The 25,317-nt window shown below is 39.3% G+C and overlaps 1 protein-coding gene across 2 annotated transcripts in view; it reads left to right on the top strand.

Annotated features, from left to right (window-relative positions):
* The window catches only part of dennd2d (DENN/MADD domain containing 2D), a 91,476-nt gene that overhangs the window by 5,519 nt on the left and 60,640 nt on the right, over window positions 1-25,317 (top strand). For both annotated transcript variants that reach the window (XM_012955901.3, NM_001126766.1), the window contains 2 exon segments: window positions 2,591-2,757; window positions 18,521-18,633. In XM_012955901.3, coding sequence (XP_012811355.1) covers window positions 2,591-2,757; window positions 18,521-18,633 — 280 coding nt within the window.

Raw genomic sequence — 25,317 nt, 5'->3', positions numbered from 1 at the left:
ATATAGATGGAGGACCCACTTTCAGGCATCCCCCCCAATACACATCATGCAGCTCCAGGTATTATTCTCCTTTAAGTACTTAAAGGAGAAGGAAAGGCTAATAAAGAGTTAATCCCAAGCTGCAGGCTTACCTTCAGTTCTCTCAATAGTGCCCTTAAGTCTCCCCATACTTCACCCGTTCAGAATATCAGAAGCCAAACAGAGAAAAAAAACGCTGAGCTGGGTAGAGAAGATTCCCATAATGCATCGCTCCCCCAAGACTTAGCGACTTGTTACTGCAGGCGGCACATGCACAGAGGGCAGAAGCGTCCGGTTGCCATGGCGATGCAGCGTCGACAAGCAGGAGGGGGAAGCGGGGGGCGGGCAGGTGCTGCGAGCGGCGGGGGTTTGTGGAGCTTGGGGGGGTTTGTGGCAGGAGCGGGGGGTTTGTGGAGCTGCAGAAACTTTGTGACAGGAGCGGGACACGCTGGACAAGATGGCGGCGCCGTTCACTAAAACAAGCATGTAAGTTCTAGTATATGTATCTCTGTAAATCTTTCATTAGGCAAGCCAGGAATATAGCGTTTTTACACAGCAATAGTAGTACTATTTAATAGTGTGCTTAATAGATTTTGCCTTTCCTTCTCCTTTAAAAATAACAGTCCATAAAGATTTTACCAAATATGAAGCTCTTAACCTCACACTTAAGAGTATATTTATCGTGCTCTGTAAAATGTGGAGTGGAGCGTTACCAGTGATGTTGCCAAGGGCAACCAATCAGCAATTAGAAAACCAAAGCAAAGCATCTGATTGGCTGCTATAAGCAACATCACCAGTAATGTTTCACTCCACTTTTTACACAGCATGATAAATATATCCCTAAGTGGCATGTTTATTATAGTGTGTGAGTTAACATCATTGGTGATGTTGCACATAGCAACCAATCCGATCTTTGCTTTTGTTTTTAAACTTAAAGATGACCATTTAAATCTAATTGCTGACTTGTTGCTATGTGGCACATTACTGATGACACTTTTATAAATATGCCCCCAATTGTGCAGTGCCTAATTTTTAGAATACAAACATGGCAAGACCTTCTTCTTTCCCTCCCTGCAGGATCAACTTGCTTAAAATGATATTTCTTCCAAAATATATTTACACTTTCCATAACTCTCCTATCACCCCTTGAGCCCAATGGTTTAACCATTAATCTAAACAAAACAATTTGTGTGTTTCTCTAGGCAGGTGACCACCCCTGTATTAGTTGTTAAACACTGAAAGTGCCCAGTACCAAAGGAGACCTCTTGCTGCCTGACTTCAAACTCTATTTTGGGCAAGTCAATTGGTTTATGTGCAATGGTGGTTTACCTCTGTTTCAAAAAACCCTGTTATCATGTTGGAAGCTGCTGGACTGTGTTCCCTGGAAGTGCTAGCCAAGCTTTCCTACTGGGGCCTCTCATCCCCTTATACCTTCCCTGTTCTAATGACAACAGTAATTTGTACGTTTTGTAAATCCATTCAGTTAGCACTGGGAGCATACCCAGTTTGTTCTCCCTATATACACCTATGGGGAAACATTTAAATTCCTCAATTCTCCTCAGTCCCAGTCCCATCAGCTGATGGGTAGATGCTGGAATAAAACCAATAGAGGATGTTGTGGTAAATGGAGATCTCAAAGACTTTGCAACCCTTAACCTGTGGAAAGCACATATTACAGCAATCCACACCCAATACTTGGTGAAAATCTGGAAAAAGTGGCAGAGGGACATCCCAGACCTACATGATGATAAGTGGGAGGATGCCCTAGAGCAAATCCCAGAGATAACAATGTCTGTTAGGGACAGATTTAATCATTCATCAATTTTTTTTAACCATGCCTACCTTACACCTCATAGGCTAACAAAGGTATTTCCCCATACTTCAGATTTGTCCCAAATGTAATTTAGCTTGCAGCTCATTTGTCCATGTTTTTGGAAATGCCCTAACATCCAAAGTTGTATTCGATGTGTTGAAAGATATCAGTGATATACTGGCATTTTCCTCTCCGCAGGTGTGCCTTTTGGTCTTGTGTGTCACATTGGTTTGTCATATCATCAATGTTTATTACCCACAACTGCTTTATTATGTTAATAATTCTCTTACAATGGAAGCCCATAGCACCGTCTTAGATTTTGTAAAAAAAAAAAAAAATGATTAATGATGTGCTACTTAAACAGAAACAAGTTCAGTGCCATTCGGGGCTTGCTGCACAACCCTTGGCTTATATAGGCTACTATTCTTTCTTCTTCTTCTGTTTTAATTAAAAATTTAAATAAATGGAAATTAATAGAAAGCAAATGTAAAGTTTGCCCTCCAAAACAAGCAGATCCTTCTGTGTATGGCTATCTCCCATAGAGTTTGAAGAAGACAACAACTTTTTTCAAAATTATTACCTTTTTCTCGGTTATAATTGGGTTTATTTAACATAAGCTATGGTAGCTCAAGTAATTGGTAAACTCCCTTATCTGGAAAACCCCAGGTCCCCAGCATTCCAGATAATAGATCCCATACATGTAAATTAAATTACTGTTTATTATTTTAAAATAATGCATATTCTTTTATTCCGTTTCAGGAAGTATTCATGGAGCATCAGCTTCTGAAGATAGAAGTATACCTACTGACCAGAAAACATTAGTACTGAGTGGGGGTCAGAGCTTCTTTGAGTATTTGGTGGTAGTGTCACTCAAGAAAAATTATGACGGGAATTATGCCCCTCAGATAACCTACCAGTTTCCAAAGGTAAACCTGTCTATCTGTTAAGTGTTTGAATGGTTGAATAATACATGTGGGTTTTAGCTTGATTTTTTTCCCACTCAGGAATGGTTAGTGATATCTACAACTTGCATACATTTACAAGTTACTATGTCATGCTAACACTTTTTATACTCACAGTAACGCACATTACATAGGGTGTTATTTACTGTTGGCAGATGCCGAACTAGGTGTATAAACATTTAAATTTGTGCTTGCCAAGAACCACATGCATTAAGTTCTCTACCTCTACATTTTCTTGTGTCTATTACTGTGACAAAACACCTGTCAACCCCCCAAAAATGTTTTTCCCGATAAAAGAAAATATAATTCTAAGCAACTTTCCAATATGAATTTATTATAGTGCTTTAAAAGTTATTTGTAAATGTAATTGCTATTGAAAGTAGCATTTGCTTAACTCCTGGTTATGACTTTTTAACCCACTGCCAGCCAATTTGGTCACTTACTGAAATTTTATAGCCAGACAGTTTTCTTAATATTTTGCACTGTTTCGCTCAGGGCTGTGGAGTCGGTAGATAAATTCTCCGACTCCTCAGTTTCTGATACTTCCGACTCCGACTCCTCTGTTTTTAATATGCTAATGTATTTTATACATCCAGGAAGGGGCAGGGGGAAAGGGGCACTTAAAACACAACTGAACTGATAATAAACTGATAGACAATTTTATCTATACTCCTAATGATTTCCCTAGAATCCCATAGTCATGTTTAAAGTTTAAGCTAACATTACAGCTGGATTACAGCAGTTTTTCAAATGTTTTAAAGCTTCAGTCTTAAACTATTGACTATCCGTTCACGTCACGTATACAACTATTTCTAGTCCTGCAATTTTTTTTACTTAATTAGTTATCAGTGAGAGTTAGGCTAGGTTCACAGTGGGCATTGTGTTCCTTGTAACAGAGGAACACGACGCAGTGGAGCTGCCGCACATTAACTGTGCGTTACGTCCCATTTAGTGAAGCATACAGTTAATGAAAAGCATGCTTCATGGTCACTCAACATGTTCGTTTATGCACTGCGTGCATTGGGCTTTATTCTTATAGCAGAGAAGTAATTAATTATGACTGTTTGTGAATTGGGACATTTAAACTTTCTTTATTTTTTTTTTGCCTCCGACTCCACAGCCCTGGTTTCGCTTTAGAGGCCTTTCCTCCGGGGGACTTTTAGTTTAACCTTGGAAACAATATATTGTTTTTTTCAGGACAACCTAATCTTTCAAAATATGCTAGCATTTTTGTGTAATTACACTTCTTTAACAAGATGGTAAATGTTTCTAAATGTCTAAAAAATGAAAACAAATATTTTCCATAGTATAAACACATATACCAGAAACATAAATTATTTTATGCACAAAAATACAACTGATTTGGAAAGTCCCATGCCTCCTAAATGTGCCAATACCAAATATTTATAGTTTTATGGAGATTTTACTTGTTTAGATCAAAAACTCCCAGAAGTACACTACCAAATTTCCAAAGCACTGCTCCAGAAAGCTGCATACTTTAGATTTCAAGGCCAGAATCTGTTTTAGAACAGATTCTGGAAAATCCTGAATAGGTTAAACTGTCTGTCTACTCCAAACTACCAAGTTGCAATGCTAAAGTTATCGATTTTTATAAAATGTGGGAAATTTTTGAAAAATCGCTTCAAACCTTCCAGTCTATAGCATCTTATCTCCTGTAGGTCATAAGGTAACCAGATAAATCATTCTAAATATGAAAACTAGGGGCAGTTTGATGGCCAATATGCATAGTTTTACCAACCGTATAAGCCGAGTTTTTGAGCACTAAAAATCTAAAAATGTTGATTCGCTGATGCAATGCGCTCCTTGCGCGCACACACACCCCCGTGGACGGTTGTGCGGCATCATGCGCGACGTGCAGCATCGTTGCATCGTTAAGGGATCAGCATGGAAGAGATGTGCACACGTGTAACATCAAACGCGCCATACCGTCGCTTCCATTCCTAGATGCGCCGCTGCTTCATTATGGTATAACCGCTGCAACAGTAAGGGATCAGCAAGGAACAGATAAGACACGAGTTACATTTCAGGCAATCCTTGGCATATGATTCAGCATCTCAATATTCCTGCAAGGCTGCAAACTGTCCTGGTCATTGCTTTTAAATGAATTGGGGTTTCTCCTTTCAGTTACACGTGTGTGCCCACAATTTGACTTGCGCGTTAATCCCCTTGTAGTGTAAAGTCTGTTTGAAATACATTTTTCTTTATTGCACTGCTATTGCCACTTGATAAGTCACTGTGAGCCTTGAATGCCCTTTCTATGCTAGGTCCCAGAGAGTTTGATGGTGGGGATTACTGAGGTTTTTATACACAACATATCAAGTAAATTTTAAAGGAATACTGTCATGATTTTTATGGTATACTTTTAGTTCTAAATTACACTGTTTACATAGCAAATAATTTAAAATTGTGTTCTTGAACCAACAAATTTATTTTTTTGGTTGTAATATAGGTGTGTAGGCACCATCTCAGTGCATTGCTACACATTAGAACTGCTTTCAGGTAACCTATTGTTTCTCCTACTCCCATGTAACTGGGGGAGTCCCAAGCCGGACTCGGATTTCTTACTATTGTGTGCTATTCTGATATATACTGGGAGCTGCTATCTTGATGCTTTCACATTGTTCTGCTAATTGGCTGCTGGGAGGCTGGTGATATCACTTCAACTTTCAGTAGTGGCTGCACCCTAGGCTTATACTCGAGTCAATAAGTTTTTCCAGTTTTCGTAGGTAAAATTAGGTACCTCGGCTTATATTCGGATTGGCTTATACTTGAGTATATACAGTAATTATGTGGAATGTAGGCCCCAAAATGAAAATACCACTATATGATCAATCATTTCTGTCATTTCATCTACTGCAAAATCAACACATGTACATCATTTTATGTGGGATAAAGCTACAACAAAGTATGCTAACCCTTTGTAGGGGCCCCAACATACCCCATATGATCTACCATTTCTATCATTTCAGCTTCTGCAAAATTAACACTTTTACATCATTTTATGTTGGATAAAGCTACAAAAAAAGTACACTTGCCCCAGACAGCCATATATTTTTGGAAAGTTCATGTTCCCCCCCCCCCAAATTTAAAATGGGTACACATGTCTTTCTACTTCAAAGTACCGAACTGCAAAGCTTTCCTAAACTTCCTGCTTTTGCAGCATTTTATTTTCTACAGGTCATTAGCTTAAAATATAAAACACCCTAAATATGAACCTCCGTGGTCTACTGAACAGTTTGATGCCCACTGTACATAGGTTTATCAGAACACATGGCACTTAAGACCCCAAAATATACCTTGTGCATACTAATTACTGGCATTTACATTATTCTTAAAAACACAGAAGCTTTATGTGAAGTAAAAGCTTCAAAAATATAGGGCGACCCCCAAAAAACATATATTTTTGCAAAATACACATTGACAACTCCAAAATGGTAAAATATTTCTTTCTACCTCAAACTACCAAACAGCAAAGCAGTTTTGACAGCATTTCTGAACTCTGAATTCACCTCATTTACTATATCTTGCACAGTTTTTTACATCACCCCAAATATGAATACCAGAGGTCTACTGAATAGTTTGATGCCCAGTATGCATAGATATAACAAAGTTAGTGATATGTAAGGACCCCAAATGAAAATATGACATATACATTTTTCTACCTGCTATCTGCAAAAAGAGCCCTAATAACTGCATATTATGCAATGCAATAAAACAACAAAAATTGTGCAAATCAATGAAATAACAAAATAAGTAAAACAACAGCATAATTAGTGGTAAAAATACCTGACACAATAGTCACGCTGCCAAAATAAACAGTTTTTAGGGGAAAAACAAAAGACAAAAGGGTAAAATGAATAAGTAAAAAAAAGTGTTTGTGACTGTATATACATATGTGTACACACACAGATTTTTCGTGATATTGGTGCATTGTTATTGCATTTTAGCCATTTTATTGGATTTTCGGTTCTGCGTAGGTGTTGTTTGCATGATTTTGTCAATAAGACTAATTTGGCCAAAATATTTAAGCTGTGATTCTGACTGCATGTTGCACTAGGCAGAAAAAAAAAACCTCAAAACATTGATTTTAGTGGTTTTATTGGATTTTGGCGATTTTATGGCATTCCACTTTGTTCTTTGTTACTTATTTTTTCCTATAGAAATTTTGTCTGCTATAATTTGGGTGTCTCTGTATGCCACATAATTTGGGGTATATAAAGGTGTAAAATGCCAGCTTTGTGACGATTTCATAAAAATGGTTATGTTTAGCATAGCTTTGTAGTTTCATAGTTTACAGTAGAAAGATGTATTTATCCATTTTTGTTTGTCAGAATGTGTACTTTCTGAAAATATACGGTTTTCTAGGGTTACTGTATTGTTGGTGTACTGAGCACCGGGAGACCAGCGTGCGTCCCTACCTTCAGGCGCGCTGGTCCCAGGTCTCCTCTGGTACATCGTTCTCCTGCGCGCACCCCTCTTCCTCGCACTCCGGCACATACTGGCAAGCGTGCGTGGATGCAATAGGGTTGGCGCCTCTTGGCGCTGCATAATGACGTCAGCGGATGCGCTTACCTCACATTTGGTGCCACATTCAAACCTTAAAAGCGCTACTCTGCTTTTTTTCCTTGCCCAAGATGTTCCTGACTTCCTGGTTCCTAGCTGAGCTCCTTTTGTATCTGAATTACTTGTTTAGTAGGATCCCTGTCTAACCCGGGGGGCCCAAATGGGAATCGGTGAACACCTGGGTCGGCAGGGGTCTCCTGTTCAGTTTTGGGCTCCTAAGCATATAGTACGGAACAGTTAGGGGGTCATGAAAGATAGCATTTTTTTTTTCTTTTTTTGGTATTAAGAGCACTAAATCTTTTTCCAGAAGTGGAAATACACAGAAACTGAGGCAGATTTAAAAAAAAATAAAAAAAATAAAAATTTATACAGTGGTGTGAAAAACTATTTGCCCCCTTCCTGATTTCTTATTCTTTTGCATGTTTGTCACACTTAAATGTTTCTGCTCATCAAAAACCGTTAACTATTAGTCAAAGATAACATAATTAAACACAAAATACAGTTTTTAAATTAAGGTTTACGTTATTAAGGGAGAAAAAAAACTCCAAATCTACATGGCCCTGTGTGAAAAAGTGATTGCCCCCCTTGTTAAAAAATAACTTAACTGTGGTTTATCACACCTGAGTTCAATTTCTGTAGTCACCCCCAGGCCTGATTACTGCCACACCTGTTTCAATCAAGAAATCACTTAAATAGGAGCTACCTGACACAGAGAAGTAGACCAAAAGCACCTCAAAAGCTAGACATCATGCCAAGATCCAAAGAAATTGAGGAACAAATTAGAACAAAAGTAATTGAGATCTATCAGTCTGGTAAAGGTTATAAAGCCATTTCTAAAGCTTTGGGACTCCAGCGAACCACAGTGAGAGCCATTATCCACAAATGGCAAAAACATGGAACAGTGGTGAACCTTCCCAGGAGTGGCCGGCCGACCAAAATTACCCCAAGAGCGCAGAGACAACTCATCCGAGAGGCCACAAAAGACCCCAGGACAACATCTAAAGAACTGCAGGCCTCACTTGCCTCAATTAAGGTCAGTGTTCACGACTCCACCATAAGAAAGAGACTGGGCAAAAACAGCCTGCATGGCAGATTTCCAAGGCGCAAACCACTTTTAAGCAAAAAGAACATTAAGGCTCGTCTCAATTTTGCTAAAAAACATCTCAATGATTGCCAAGACTTTTGGGAAAATACCTTGTGGACCGACAAGACAAAAGTTTAACTTTTTGGAAGGTGCGTGTCCCGTTACATCTGGCGTAAAAGTAACACAGCATTTCAGAAAAAGAACATCATACCAACAGTAAAATATGGTGGTGGTAGTGTGATGGTCTGGGGTTGTTTTGCTGCTTCAGGACCTGGAAGGCTTGCTGTGATAGATGGAACCATGAATTCTACTGTCTACCAAAAAATCCTGAAGGAGAATGTCCGGCCATCTGTTCGTCAACACAAGCTGAAGCGATCTTGGGTGCTGCAGCAGGACAATGACCCAAAACACACCAGCAAATCCACCTCTGAATGGCTGAAAATGAACAAAATGAAGTCTTTGGAGTGGCCTAGTCAAAGTCCTGACCTGAATCCTATTGAGATGTTGTGGCATGACCTTAAAAAGGTGGTTCATGCTAGAAAACCCTCAAATAAAGCTGAATTACAACAATTCTGCAAAGATGAGTGGGCCGAAATTCCTCCAGAGCGCTGTAAAAGACTTGTTGCAAGTTATCGCAAACGCTTGATTGCAGTTATTGCTGCTAAGGGTGGCCCAACCAGTTATTAGGTTCAGGGGGCAATTACTTTTTCACACAGGGCCATGTAGGTTTGGATTTTTTTTCTCCCTAAATAATAAAAACCCTCATTTAAAAACTGCATTTTGTGTTTACTTGTGTTATCTTTGACTAATAGTTAAATGTGTTTGATGATCAGAAACATTTTGTGTGACAAACATGCAAAAGAATTAGAAATCAGGAAGGGGGCAAATAGTTTTTCACACCACTGTATATATAATATTTCCCTACTTAAACTAACCTCCCCCACTATATGCCCCTAAAATTACAGAGCACAAAATGTTCAATGTTAAAATCTGCTGGCCCTTAAAGGTTCAACCTGCCACTTATAAGGATCTATATATAGGTCTTCTTTTAGGCACAGCATATATATGTAGTGTTGGCAGTGTTGGAAATCGAAATTTTAGATACCAAAAGTCGTTAAAAGTAAATAAGTAAGGTTTATTAGACACGTACGTGAATTCTGAGCAAAAGATAGTCAGAAAAAAGACAGCTCAGGTTTTATATAGACTTTGTGATGGTAGCAAATGTTTGCAGCACAGAAAGCAAGATCTTTTCCAAATAGCTGGTTCTGTCTTCAAGATTATAGTTGATGTAACTAAGGCTAGCTTGAGATCAGAATCCATCTGATTTGGGTGGATTCTGTGGCCAAATCTACACACACAGAATTTATTATTTATCAGCAGAAAATCTGCACACAGTTAAAGGATGTTGAACATCTTTGGCCTACCTAAGACATTCTGTTGCACCATCATTGTTTTTGGTATGATTTATGTGTTGCTGGTTTGTTGCACCTGAGATGTAAAAATATGCTAGCCACTTTCCGTATATACTCGAGTATAAGCAGAGTTTTTCAGCACCAAAAATATGCTGAAAAATTAACCCTCGGCTTATACTCGAGTATATGGATTTGAAGATCTAACTTGCTGGCATTCATATTCGTTGCGCACATCCCCCCTCCTTCGAAGAGCTGTAGCTGCATCGGTACATTAAAGGAGGGGGGGGGGGGTGCGTCCAGAAAACATGAATGCTTACTCCTTCGAAGGGCTGTAGCTGCATCGGTACATTAAAGGAGCGAATCATGCTTTGCCTATCAACACTGAGTCGTGTGTTCAGGTGTACTGAAAAAAAAACATCTTGATGGTGAGTCCAGGAGATATCACTCTGATATAAGCAAGAAATAGTTTGCTATGGCATGGCACAAATAAGCATGGTTTTAAAGGAAGTTAAAACATATTATTAAGAGTGCAGGAGTAATGGGCACCCTCCAGTAAATGTGATTTTAGCTGGCACAAAAAAAGAGCATTTGTGGGTGAAGTGAAGTTTTTAAAACCAATGACTGCTAGTGGTACAATCTTGTCAGTGCTTTATCTAACAATAGTTAATAAGAAGAAATACCTACTGATAATAAGATATTATTTAACATAAAAACATACTACATATTTTTTTTGTAAAAAAACATTGCTTTTGTCTGCTGCTGTTGCATTTTTTTCTTTTCTTTTTTTTTTATCAGCAGTGTTGTAACTCTTCAAGGCAGGAGGGTGAAAGGGTCCTCTATCCACCTTTCCCTAATCAACTTTCCCTAATCTGCAGCTGCCAACATTATATATTTATGAAGAGTTCACAGGGGGTCACGCTGAGTGTCCTTTTATTATTTATTTGATTATTGAAACTTAGCAGTAGCAGCTACATTTCCCACCCTAGGCTTATACTCAAGTCAATAAGTTTTTCCATTTTTTTTAGGTAAAATTCGGTACCTCGGCTTATATTCGTATCGGCTTATACTAGAGTATATACGGTATACCCTTAATGGGAGTGCACTAGGCAAATCCATAATGGAAAAGCACTTTGGAGTCCTTGTAGATAATACATTTGGCTGTAGCAAGCAATGCCAGGCAGCAGCTGCAAGGGCAAACAAGGTTTTGAGCTGTATTAAAAGGGGCTTAGATTTGCACAAGGATATTCTTCCCTTTTTACAGAGTACTGGTAAGGCCCCATCTAGAATATGCCTTCAATTTTTGGTCTCCAGTGCTCAAACGGGATATTATTGAGTTAGAGAGGGTACATAGAAGAGCAACTAAGCTGGTAAAGGGTATGGAAAGTCTTAGTTATGAAGAAAGACTGGCCAAGTTAGGTTTGTTTACACTGGAGAAGAGGCGCTTAAGAGGTGATATGATAACTATGTATAAATACATAAGGGGATCATAAAATAATCTCTCTAATGCTTTATTTGCCAGTAGGTCCTTGTAACTGAAACAAGGGCACCCACTTCATTTAGAAGAAAGGATGCTCCGTTTAAACATTCAGAATTTTTTACTGTGAGAGTTGTGAAGTTGTGTAATTCTCTCCCTGAACCAGTCGTACTGGCTGATACATTATATAGCTTCAAGAAGGGGTTGGATGGCTTTTTAGCAAGTAAGGGAATACAGGGTTATGGGAGATCGCTCTTAGTACAAGTTAATCCAGGGTCTGGCCCGATTGCCATCTTGGAGTCGGGAAGGAATTTTTTCCCCCTCGGCAGCAAATTGGAGAGACTTCAGATGGGGCTTTTTGCCTTCCTCTGGATCAGCTAGCAGTTAGGCAGGTTATATATTGGGCACTATAGGTACCACTTAAACAAAAAAAGTTTGTATGCTTTTGGAAGATGTAAATCATCAAAACTGTCCAACTACCCCACCAAAGCTTCTAGACCTAAATGTTGAAACTGTAACCATGCAGTGTATCTAATTAGATATTTTGAATTAACTTCTGCATATTGGGCATTAAAGTGTTAAGAAGAGCTCTGGAATATTTTTTAGTTTTCTCTGCCTACAAATCTTTGTGCCCAGGATATCTTCCAAGATGCTTTCATTTTTTGGGGAAGATTTGAAACTAGGGAACACTTTGTATGCTGTTACACCCCTTTGGACCACTACATTTCCCCTGAAATAAGCATGCCTGGATGCCACATATATGCCTTACCTTTAAACAGTCTGCATTTTGTGGGTCCACTCAATGCCTAAACATGCTCTTGTGCCAGCACAGATTTACCTCAAACGGCTTTCAGTATCTGAAATTTCCATAACAAGTGTTTTATTGACTACATCAGTGCTGTCCAACTGGCGGCCCGCGGGCCGCATGCGGCCCGCGACCCCCCTCTGTGTGGCCCCCCACCTGTCTGGATGCTTTGATGGCTTACTCTTGTGTAAGCTTTAAATGGTATCAGTACTGTGATTAACTGCCCCCCCTTCATGGTTCTCACCTCAGATTCAGGCTGTAATCCCCCTGTATTGTTTAAATATGTAATCCCCTGTGTTGTTCACACCTTTTAATCTATGCATTGTTCTACCCCTGCAGTGTTCACACCTCAGGCTCAGGCTGTAATCATTCACATTGTTCCCCTGTTCACACCTCAGGAGCAGTAGAAACCCACAAATAATCCCTGCATACTACAAAAAGAACATATACTGAGGTGGTACTGCAATTAAAAAGTTTTTTAATATATAGTTATTGTGCAGACTGTAGGAGCAGTGCCAGCATTGTGTCACTGTATGCTGCCTGTGTGTGCCATACACACACAGGCAGGGTAGGGCAGGCAGAGTATGGCACACACAGGCCAAGTATGGCACAAACCAGCCAAGAATGGCAAACACAGTGAAAGTATGGCACACGCAGGCAGGGTAGGGAAGGCAGAGTATGGCACACAGGCAGGGTAGGGAAGCCAGAGTATGGCACACACAGGCAGGGTAGGGAAGGCAGAGTATGGTACACACAGGCAGGGTAGGGCAGGCAGAGTATGGCAGGTTTTTGCTGTACTACAACTATTAATATGGGTATGGTCATGTGATAACATGGGTGTGGTTTCAAGTGGGTGCGGTTTCAAAAAGGGGAGTGGTCAAAACTGGCTTCCATTATCGGCCCTCCACCGCGTAGGTTGGAAAAATTCCGGCCCTCGGTACAACAGAAGTTGGACAGCACTGGACTACATCATGAATGCTTTTCTTTTATGCTGCGGCTGTATATGCAGACAAATGAAAGCTGCAGGTAGGGATTTAAATAAATGGACAGGCAGCATTGAAAGCAATATAGTCAGTATAGTCAGAAGAAGATGGGAGTGTGAACTCTGGATTGGCGGTTCTAGGTGAGGCTGATCTCTCTAACAGCCGGGAGACCAGTTTCACTAGTAGTGGTGGGGAGGAGAGCAGAGCTAGGCCTAAGCAGATGGTGGTTATAGGGGATTCGATCATTAGGAAAGTGGACAGGGTAATCTGTCGAGTGGATCACTTCAACCGGACAGTTTGCTGTCTTCCTGGTGCCAGGGTTCGGCATGTGGTTGATCGGGTTGACACATTATTGGGAGGGGCTGGGCAAGACCCGGCTGTCTTGGTACATATCGGTACTAACGACAAAATGAACGGTAGGTGGGGGACTTTAAAGAGTGAGTTCAGGGATCTAGGCTCTAAGATTAGGCAAAGGTCCTCCAATGTCATTTTTTCAGAAATTTTGCCGGTGCCGCGTGCAAGTTTAGGGAGACAGCGGGAGCTTAGGGAGCTAAATGCGTGGCTAAAGTCTTGGTGTAGGAAGGAAGGGTTTGGGTTCCTAGAGCACTGGGCTGACTTTTCCTTGGGGTACAATCTATACAGCCCTGACGGATTGCACCTCAATGGAAGGGGGTCTGCTGTGCTAGGGGAGAGAATGGTTAAGAGGTTGGAGGAGTGTTTAAACTAGACAAGGGGGGGGTGGGTGAGCTAAAATTCCATGGGAAAATCAGTGTAGACGGGGTAGGGGGACTAGCAAAGGGTTGTGGGGGAGGAGTGAGGGGGGCATATAGTTTATCAGATAAGGAGCTTCCGTTACAAGGAAAGCAGTCTCATAATTGCCTTAGCTCTAATTCTCCCTTAGCTAATGTAAACATCAGAGGGAGAAGTAATCATCTCCGCTGCATGCTGGCTAATGCGCGTAGCTTGTTGGGTAAATTAGGGGAGCTGCCAGCTATTGCATGTATTGAAAATTATGATTTAATAGGTATCACTGAGACCTGGTGGGATGATAAATGCGACTGGGCTGCGAATTTAAATGGTTATACACTTTTTAGGAGGGACAGAGAGATTAAAAAGGGTGGAGGGGTTTGTCTTTACGTAAAGTCAGACTTAAAGCCATGTAATAAAGACATTACCAATGAAAACGTTGAATCTCTTTGGGTAGAAATTTCAGTAGGGCTGAAGGTCACAAAGAAAATGATCATTGGTGTATGCTATAAACCACCCCGTATAGATGAGGGGGATGAGGCCCAGCTATTGTTGCAAATGGAGGAGGCTTCAAAACTGGGTCAAGTTGTTGTTATGGGGGACTTTAATTATCCGGACATTGACTGGAGTAATGGGGTGGCTAAGTCAGAAAAAGCTAGTAGGTTTGTAAATATGCTAAATGACAACTTTTTATTTCAGGCGGTTCAAGAACCCACTAGGAATGACGCTATTTTGGACCTGGTGATTTCTAATAATAATGAACTCATCTCTAACATTTGTGTGGGTGAGCATTTGGGGAACAGTGATCACAACATGGTCTCCTTTGAGATAATGCTGCAGAGACAGCGCTATAAGGGAGTAACTAATACGCTTAATTTTAGATGTGCAGACTTTGCCAGTATAAGGGCATCTCTGCAATGTGTCAACTGGGAAAGGCTTTTCATGGGGTTAGACACAGAAGGAAAATGGAACATCTTTAAAACACTGCTTTGTAGGTATACACAACAGTATATCCCCCTTGTAAGCAAGGAGAGGCATCGCAAAGCAAAACCTTTATGGCTGAATAAAAGTGTTATTGTAGAGGTTGGTAAGAAAAAACGTGCTTTTAGGGCATTCAAGTTAGCTGGGACAGCGGAAACTTTCATCAGGTACAAGGAAGCAAATAAAGCATGCAAAAAAGCTATCAAGCAAGCTAAAATAGAAATGGAAAGGGATATTGCTGCTAGGAGTAAAAAGAATCCTAAATTATTTTTTAATTATGTGAATAGTAAAAAAATGAAGCAAGAAGGGGTGGGAACTTTATTATCACGGGGGGGTAAGTTGGTTGATGAGAACGGGGAAAAAGCTGAAATTTTGAACTCTTATTTTTCATCTGTCTATACATCTGAGGAGCCAGATAATGAAGGCTTCCCTTGTAATATGCCCAGTTCTAGTAATTTAGCTACTGGCGCATGGGTCACTCGGGAGGAAATTCAAAAGAGACTTGAACATGTAAAGGTAAACAAAGGTCCAGGGCCGGATGGGATTCATCCCAGGGTATTATATGAGCTGAGCGCTGTGATTGCCAAACCTCTTCACATAATTTTTCAGGATTCATTGAAGTCTGGCATGGTGCCAAGAGACTGGCGGAATGCTAATGTGGTGCCGTTATTTAAAAAGGGATCCCGTTCTCAGCCTGAAAACTATAGGCCTGTTAGTCTGACATCAGTAGTAGGAAAACTTTTGGAAGGGGTAATAAGGGATAGGGTACTTGAATACATTGCAGTTCACAATACTATTAGTTTGTGCCAGCATGGTTTTATGCGTAACAGATCTTGCCAGACTAATTTAGTCGCCTTTTATGAGGAGGTGAGCAGGAACCTTGATGCTGGAATGGCAGTTGATGTCATCTACTTGGACTTTGCTAAAGCGTTTGATACAGTACCTCACAGAAGGTTAATGATCAAATTAAGGAATATTGGCCTAGAACATAATATTTGTAATTGGATAGAGAACTGGCTGAAGGATAGAGTACAAAGAGTGGTTGTAAATGGAACATTTTCTAATTGGACCAGTGTGGTTAGTGGAGTACCGCAGGGGTCAGTCCTTGGGCCTTTGCTTTTTAACTTGTTTATTAATGACCTGGAGGTGGGCATAGACAGTACTGTTTCTATTTTTGCTGATGACACTAAATTGTGCAAAACTATAAGTTCCATGCAGGATGCTGCTGCTTTGCAGAGCGATTTGACAAAATTAGATAACTGGGCAGCAAACTGGAAAATGAGGTTCAATGTTGATAAGTGCAAAGTTATGCACTTTGGTAGAAATAATATAAACGCAAACTATCTACTGAATGGTAGTGTGTTGGGGGTTTCCTTAATGGAGAAGGATCTAGGGGTTTTTGTTGATAACAAGTTGTCTAATGCCAGGCAGTGTCATTCTGTGGCTACTAAAGCAAATAAAGTGCTGTCTTGTATAAAAAAGGGCATTGACTCAAGGGATGAGAACATAATTTTGCCCCTTTATAGGTCCCTGGTAAGGCCTAACCTTGAGTATGCAGTGCAGTTTTGGGCTCCAGTCCTTAAGAAGGATATTAATGAGCTGGAGAAAGTGCAAAGACGTGCAACTAAACTGGTTAAAGGGATGGAAGATTTAAGCTATGAGGTTAGACTGTCGAGGTTGGGGTTGTTTTCTCTGGAAAAGAGGCGCTTGCGAGGGGACATGATTACTCTGTACAAGTACATTAGAGGGGATTATAGGCAGTTGGGGGATGTTCTTTTTTCCCATAAAAACAATCAACGCACCAGAGGTCACCCCTTTAGATTAGAGGAAAGGAGCTTCCATTTGAAGCAGCGTAGGTGGTTTTTCACGGTGAGGGCAGTGAGGTTATGGAATGCCCTTCCTAGAGATGTGGTAATGGCAGATTCTGTTAATGCCTTTAAGAGGGGCCTGGATGAGTTCTTGATCAATCAGAATATCCAAGGCTATTGTGATACTAATATCTACAGTTAGTACTAGTGGTTGTATTTATAGTTTATGTATGTGAGTGTATAGATTGGTAGGTGTGGGTTGTGTGTGCTGGGTTTACTTGGATGGGTTGAACTTGATGGACACTGGTCTTTTTTCAACCCTATGTAACTATGTAACTATGTAAGTAACGGGTTTGAATACAGAGCCACACCCAGAACTACTGGTGCAGAGAACCAGTTAATGATAAAAAGTCTTTTTGTGTAGAACCCTCAACCCTGAAACAGCTCCCTGTTTGAAAAATTCACAGGTCAGGGGCCTTTCAATAATTGCAAAAATATTGGGTGGAGAGATTATTCCATTTTCTATGGAAAAGATAATGTCCATGAAGTTACCTGTAGCTACAGAATAAATTAAGGTGTGTAAATGGATGATCTTAGGATAAAGCTAAAACAGGTAGAAGAAGGTGGTCTGTGAGTTTATGGGGTGGATAAACAACTTTTCTAAAAATTTCCCTGAAAACTGGAGGATGCACGACTCTAGGGCCAACACATACAAAAAAATCCTACTGCAAAGTCCATGTTGTGTTGCCAAAAGATCACCAACCACAATTTTCTTTAAGTACTGCCTGCCCCAAGTAGGTGTTAATATTTGCACAGACGAATGTGATATTTAGCACTTCATATGTGTTTGTGAATCATGCGTTTTTTTATTATTTCTACGTGCAAATTAACGCATTGCAGTAGCGCGTGATTTAACGCATGCAAAATTACTTTGACGAATCGGTCGTTATTTATCGCATCAATTTGAATGCAAAAAACCATGCGATAACGCTTATCGACCTTTATTGAATCAAACCCATTGTGTTTAAACTGAGCTCAGGACAGGAGGTTAGGAGAAGTAGCAGAGTACACAGCTAGAGCAAAGTTTCTATGGAAACCAGCAATGCCATCTCTTCTGGTAGACTGGAGGGTGTGTTTGGAAGCCTAAGTTGAGAAAAACTGTGCATGCTCCGTGCCAAAGTCACTTCCTAAGGGAGGGGTCCGAGTGCAGCGCCTGCCACTAAGTACTTATTATGTATGCATTCTTGGAGGCCTAATTATAGAATTGACTGCATATTGATAAAAAAACAACCTGGAAATACACAAATTCAGGTAGATTTAGCTATCTTGGGCTACTGCCATATGGGCCAGTTTCTCTGCCTGCATATAAGTGCAGACACAACAAAGAGTGGATAGGAATGGCAGTTTTTCATAGCAGTGCACAGAGAGAAGTAAAATAAAGTTTCAATTGCAACTAAATATACAAATTTAATGACATTAACAGGTGGCTCTAAGGGCAATGACACAGGAGATTAGTCACCCACAATAAATAGCTGCTCCTTCTTTTTCTGAAGTCACTTGAAGCTTTCCCAAGAGGCAACTTCAGGAAAAACAAAGTCATGCGTATGTTTTCCCTCCGGCAATTTAGATTATTGCTGGCAGGAAAGCAAATGCTGGAAATTAATTGCCTGCAGTAGAGGAGATTTATCACAAGTGACTAACCTTTTCTTGGGTCATTGCCCTTAGATAACTGAAAGTTGTCAGTTAATCTAATTTGTTGAAAAGTTTCCTAGAATTACTTCTTCATTCAAAAATATTTTGAGTGGAATTCTACTTTAAACATCTTTTTTGTGTATTTATGTATCTACAGCTAGAGAATATTCTGCATTTTCAAAAAGATGAAGAAGAAAGGCTGCTCAATGCTATTCCTCTTTTCTGCTTTCCTGATGGGAACACTTGGGCACCACTTAAAGAATATACAAGGTAATGTAAATGCATGTTAAGATAAAATGACTATATAAAGTACATGTATAAAGCAGAAAAATATTTTTCTGACCCTGACTACCTCTTTAGGCCTTAATAGCCATTCGCAGTTTTCTCCTTTTCGTGACTGCCAAGTATAATAAAATCATTGAAACTTTGGAATGCCACTCAGCAACAATGGGGTCCTCTAAGAAATCTGGATGAAGGTTTGTGTACAGAGGGTTAGTGGTACATTCTCTACTTGGAGTAGGGTTAGTATGATTTGGCAAAGTTCTATGTTAGGTCCATTTTAATTTAGCTTGTTTGTTGATAACCCAAAAGTATGTGCTTTGTCTGTCTATCTATCTATCTATCTATCTTACTAGCTGGCAGATAAATGGCAGGTGACATTCAGTGTTAATAAAAGAAGGGTTATGCGCTTGGGATTTAAAAGCCGCCTATACCTTTAACTGGACTAAGAAAAATCATTGATACTTGTGGAAAATAAACTCAAACTGGTCATACTCTTAAAAATCTGCTGGGCTGAGGAGGCAGCAAAGTATTGTCTGTTATTAAAGGGACAGGACATTAATATTAAATAGAGACAACCTAAAATAGGTACTAATATTGCACAAAATTCGCAATATTTAACACAAGAGAAGACGCTCTTAAAGTAGGTTTATAAATGTATATAAATATTCATGGGTCTATACAATAAATTATTCAACCAGTGCGAGGACATTCATTGAAAAAAAAGAAATTTCTATAGAAAAATGTAAAACTGTGGAAGTCTTTCTGCAAGTGGAGTTTGAAGCTATCCAATGAATGCCAGAATTATTGGCTATCTAAAAGAATGTATGCCTTTTTTTGCAAAGGAGAAAATACATGGCAGGTGCAATAAGTTTAGCCACAGGCAGCTCTCCCTTTTATATATTCTGCATGTAAAGTGTGTTTTGTGTGTTTGACTGTGTAGTTACCCTTAAAAGGGGTATTTAAGATTCTGGACACTAAACTTGTACTCAGAATATAGTGTGCGCAGAAACATAACATGCCATTACGCTCCAAATGTATGTATTTATATCTTGATTTATAAAGCGCTACTTATGTACGCAGAGCTGTAAAGTAAAACAGCAAATTAATACAACAATACAGGGGATCATCACAATAATGGATAGATAAATACTAAGTATGATAAATAAAAATAGATACAATGTACAGGTGCAGATAGAGGTCCCTGCCCTGTAGAGCTAAATCTAAATTGGAGGGTAACTTACAAACACAAATAGAAGGATAAGAGTGCTGCAGGTTACAGTAGTGACGCTGCAATATAGCGCTAGTACCCAGATCAGGTGCTGTTCAAGTGCTTCAGGAGGTAGTCTTTGAGTTTAGTTCTGAAAAAGGGAGGATTCTCTCTGGAGGAATTCAGGGGTAGCATTCGAGATGTAAGGAACAGCAAGGCAGAAAGGTTTAAGGCAGGAAATGGCAGAAGTAGTGAGGGGTGCAACCAAGCGGTTGCTCTGAGAGGAGGGAAGGGGTCAGCCAGAACCGTATGTGGTGAGGTGCAGTGGAATGAAGGGCTTAGAAGGTTAAAAGAAGGAGTTTTTCTTGTTTTTATGGGAAGCCATGATAAGGTATTTAGCAGTGGAAGAGCCTGAACTCTCCTTGATGAGAGGAGGAGAATACATTGTATATATTCCCAGCCTCCCTACATATCTGCCCTCCCTATAACTTCCCCATCTTAAAAATAGGGTTTAAATGATTTGCATTCTCTTTCTATTTACATTTTACAGTGTCCCAACTTTTTGGAAATTTGATTGAACATGTACATTTGTGTATATATACAAAAGCATTTTTCAGATTCACCTCCTTCACAGTAAAGACCACTATGGATAATATAAGGGTGCTTTCACTTACGTTGATGCAGTGTTGCGTGTCAATTTTGAGTATAATTGCCACATTTTTCCCAAGAATGCAAGAGGTATATCAGACAAAAGCAGGCGTTGTGCTCACGTTGTGCTTCTTCTGGTGTAGTTGTGCCCAGTTTGGCAAATTAATACAACTGTGTTTGTGTCAGTGAGCAGCTCTCTTGATTGGATACAAATGATGGCGGAGGGAGGGGGGAGCAAAGTATGGGAAAAGCACAGTCTCTGATGTCAGGACGCTACCTGCATGAAGGATGAACGATCCGCCCCCTTAAAGACTTTCTTTGATGCCTGTTGGAGAACTGCAGTTATAATAGTAGGTTTTAAATTGTGTATTCTGCTAAATGGAGGCATACTATGCGTGAAACATAGGTTAGCAGGTTTAGGGGAACATTATCATTTTATGGGAAGCAGTAAGAAAAGGTGAACAACACCTTTAAGGGGAATAACTTTTATATGAAAAAATTGCCAGAACACATTCTCTAGGCCATGTGAAACAATTTTGCAATATATACTGATTACTGTCTCTACCTGTTGAGATCGAAGCAACATTTTGTTTTTTAGGCATACCTCCTGCTTAAAGTTGGCCTGTCACCCACACTTTAAAAAGCTGTATAATAAAGTTCATTTTCAAATTAAACATCAAACTCATTTTTTATTAACATATCCATACCCATTATAAAAGCATTTAAAAATCCCAGCTGTCAATCATATATTGCCTGCCCCGCCTCTATGCCTAAGGCATAGAGGCGGGGCAGACAGTTACTTTCACTTTGAATTCAGAACTTTTTACATGTTGCTGCTCTCCTCACATTCCCCCTCTATCCTCACCATCTAATTTTATAACCAGTGCATAGGCATGAGCATCTGGTCCCCCCATACTGGCACAGAAACAAGATTTTGGCAAGATACAAAGCTTGCCTTAATAAGTGTCCACAAAAGTGTCCACAAAATGGCAACTGTCGTCTTCCTGCAATTGTGAATTCTAAGGCTAAAGAAAATAAGCTTAAAATAATTTTTATAGTGTATGTGAAGTTTATTTTACTTGACAAACACAATAGAAAACAATTTGGAATTATTTTTTAGGCTGACAGGTCCCCTTTAAGTACGTTCCCTAGCCGGCTGTGGCTTTTTTGTTACTGGTCGACAGAATGCTTTGTTAGTGTATGCAGAGCGCTTGCCTCTACACACATGTAGTAAGAGGCATGCCTTCACTATTCTTATTGCCAATCGGGAACAGGGACTACCTGCTGATTAAGTTCAGTGCTGATGTGCACAAACCAAAATTTTTTTTGTGACAAACGGAATTCGGGCACTTAAATTTTGCAAATTCTGGATACAATTTATTTATTACAAAATTGTTCATTGGATTGGAGGAAGGAATTCCTATATTTACAAAGGGATTATGATCTCACCCTGGCAGTTTTAGGCCAGTAAGTTTTATATCCATGCTGGCCTAATAAAAGAAAACTTAGTTCTTAGTGTCTTTTTGCAACCTAACTTACTATGTTATTATTATAGTCAACAATATGAAAACAATATTACAATATAGTCGAGTACACAGAAGAAGAGAAAAAAGGAGGCAAATAATGCACATGTAACCTAAAAAAAAACCATAAGCGCACTTCAAAACATATTAACAAAGTATTTTTATTCTTTGCCTCATAATATTGCATTTTGTTAGAAGTATTAATAAAGCTGGTAAATTCTTTAAGATCTGGTGCTTTTTCTGGTTTTCAGTAATAGACAGATCTGGCCAAAACCAATATATGGATAGTCAACAGTTTATTATTTCACTTTAAATACTCAAAATTTAAATTCAGTCAGTCAGTTTAGTATGAAATTTGTAAGGGATAGGATAAAAGAAAGTCTGCTCGTCGTTTTATCCTGATGTGAATAGAGTTCCTTGCTATGGAATAATTCTCCTGGTGCAGAATAATTCTGCACAATAAAGCTTTCATTTTGGTGCAAGTGTATTATTTCCTTATATAAGCCAAATAGTGAAAGTGCAGTGCACTACCAATACTCTGGGGAGATTGCCTACTCACCAGATGTGGGGGATATATGAGGCAAATAAATTTATGAAGTCAACAAAAACCTTCAGGATAAAAACAGGAATACTGGATAGTTGTTAAGATATGTAATAATATATGTGCTCTCATACAGATCTCACGCTGATCTGGTGTCATGTGACACAATGTCTGTGTGTTAATGCAGAAGTGTTAATAAAGTTGAGACTTCCTGAAGGAAGAGAAGCATGGTGTCTGTGTGCAGTTTCTCCTCTGTCTAAAAGAAAGCTGAATGCTCAAATATTACATACTGGTTATCCTGTCTCTTAATCAGAATGGCAACAATAGTGAAGTATGCTTTTTTTTATTATTAGAGACGCACATGTTTTTTTTTAGGAAGAACAAACTGAAAGGCCCCACATTTTTTCCGTTCACATTTATTAGTGCCATTCCTATCTGTAGTTATTCTAAATAATTTACTCTCAATTCAGTTATCTACAATAAATAGGGTAACATCCAAATAATTATAATTGGGTTGAAAAACCCAACATACTGTTCTTTCCGTTTCTTCCTCTTTTTCTTCTTATTTTTAACGCCCCCAATTTTCTAAATGCTACTTCTCCTACAGTTATAGGGGTACAACACCCCCCCCGAATGAAACAGCGACATTTGTTGGATGACTAAAAGTGGGAGGAGCCAACAATAGCCAATCAAATTTCACCAGTTGACTTATGGGGAAATTGAAACTGCTGCCAATCTTACAGCTTTGAGGCTACACTCCCCAAACTTGAATCACATAGTCATGGGGTCAACATAAATGAAAATATGATATTATATGATATTTGTTGAATTCCCAAAAGTGGGTAGAGCTACGAACAGCCAATCAGATTTTACCTTTTGACTTTCAATGGAGGAAATTCAACCTGCTGCACAGGTATTAACAACAGAATCCCCAAACTCTTCACAGGTGGTCACTAGGGGACTGAAGTTTTAGGTTTGAAAAAGTCAATCAGATTTCACCTATTGATTTTTATTGGTTTAATGCCAGGTTTCCAAAACTTTGCACAGTTTTCCACTGGGTGACTATGTTCCAAGTTTAGAAAATTGGGGGGGTTCAACAACAGCCAATCAGATTTCACCTATAGACTTTTATTGGTTTAAATTTGCTGCCATTCTTTAACTATTAATCCTAGGGTCTCTAAACTTTGCAGAGTTAGTCACTGGGTAACTGCAGTTCCAAGTTAGAAAAAGTCGGTGGAGCCACCAACCGCCAATCAGATGTCACTCTTTGGGGCTGATTCACTAAAGGTCGTTAACGACAAACACATAGTTTTATGCGTTAAAAAGTGTTTGATAATTAAGTACCGATTCATCAAAGTCATTTCGCATGCGTTACTACTCATATTGCATGCGCAAAAATCCTGATTACCGCGAAGCGTTATTTCCATCGCATTGAGGTAATTATCGAATATAAATAATACTAATGCATAATTCACAGACCTATTTGAAGCTTTAAAAGCATAAAATGTGGCAATAATTACTGTGAAACTTAACGCCTCCCAGGAGTAGGCGTTACTAAACAAAACTGCAGTTGGTGATTGTCTATGGTGACAAGATGGAGTTTGCAGTCGGATTTTTTCAAGTATGTGATCATCTTAGAGTGATGCATCCTCCAGTTTTCAGAAAAATGGTAATTTCCAGAACAGTAGTTTTCAGAAAGTAATGGTTATGTGCGTAATAGCGTGCGCTAATATCACGTGCTACGAAATAACGCATAAATATATTGCATGCTTTAAAATAACGCTTAAAAATATGTCATCAGCACATAAATAACTACAATAACATCGCTTCTTAATTCAGACAAGTCAGACAAGAAAATGATTTGTACATACCAGATAATGTCTGTTTCTTGTTTAACCAACTGAAGCATTCTAGAAAAGTCATAATCTTTAAATAAAATTGAGATGTATAGCCTGAAAACATTTCTTCTTTCTGTAAGGCTACATTTTTGTTGCTCTGATTTAGGGTTGCACCAAATCCACTATTTTTTAATTCGGACCGGACTATTTTTGAATTTGAACCGCTCTTTTAATGCTTGGAACATCTGAAAATGAGCAATTATAGCTTTTTGTTGCTTCTAATGAAAACACTATTCCTCCATATAAATGCTTGTTCATTTCTGTGACAACAGGATTTCCCACTCTTTATTTACAGTGTCTTCTAAGGTCACTGCGTACCTCTTTTCCAGAAAAAACAAACCCAATTTTATCTTTTACCTTTACCGTTCCTTGTTGGCAGCGGAGAAATTAGTCGCCCAAGGTATACCTTCACTAACACAGGTGACTGATCTCTTCAAAATATTTTCCCACCGGCAATAAAGTAAATCGCCTACAGGAAGGACAGAGAGATTTCAGTGATGTCACTGTAGTCTTCACACTGCTGTAGGCTGCCAGCACCATATCTCAGAGAAGCAAGCAGGGATCTGGGAATTTAGATATGGAGTAAGTACTTAAAAAGAATGCCTTTAGACTTACTTTTAATTTATATTAACCTTTCATTGTCCTTTAAGATCCCTTAAACCGAAAGTAATGAATTGTGGGTTTGGAAGTCTCCACTAACCGCAGAATCTATCCTATGACATTGGAAGATATGGCTGATGCCTGACACAGTGGTTTAGTTGCCCACAATAGAACTCTGCTATACCAGCAACAATAGGAGTCATCGGTGGAAAGCCCTTAGCATCGCTTCAGTATTTCCGAAGTTGAACAAAATTT

The sequence above is a fragment of the Xenopus tropicalis genome, chromosome 2 (assembly GCF_000004195.4).
Source record: "Xenopus tropicalis strain Nigerian chromosome 2, UCB_Xtro_10.0, whole genome shotgun sequence".
Lineage (NCBI taxonomy): Eukaryota > Metazoa > Chordata > Amphibia > Anura > Pipidae > Xenopus > Xenopus tropicalis.
This window is presented reverse-complemented; position numbering and strand designations above follow the sequence as displayed.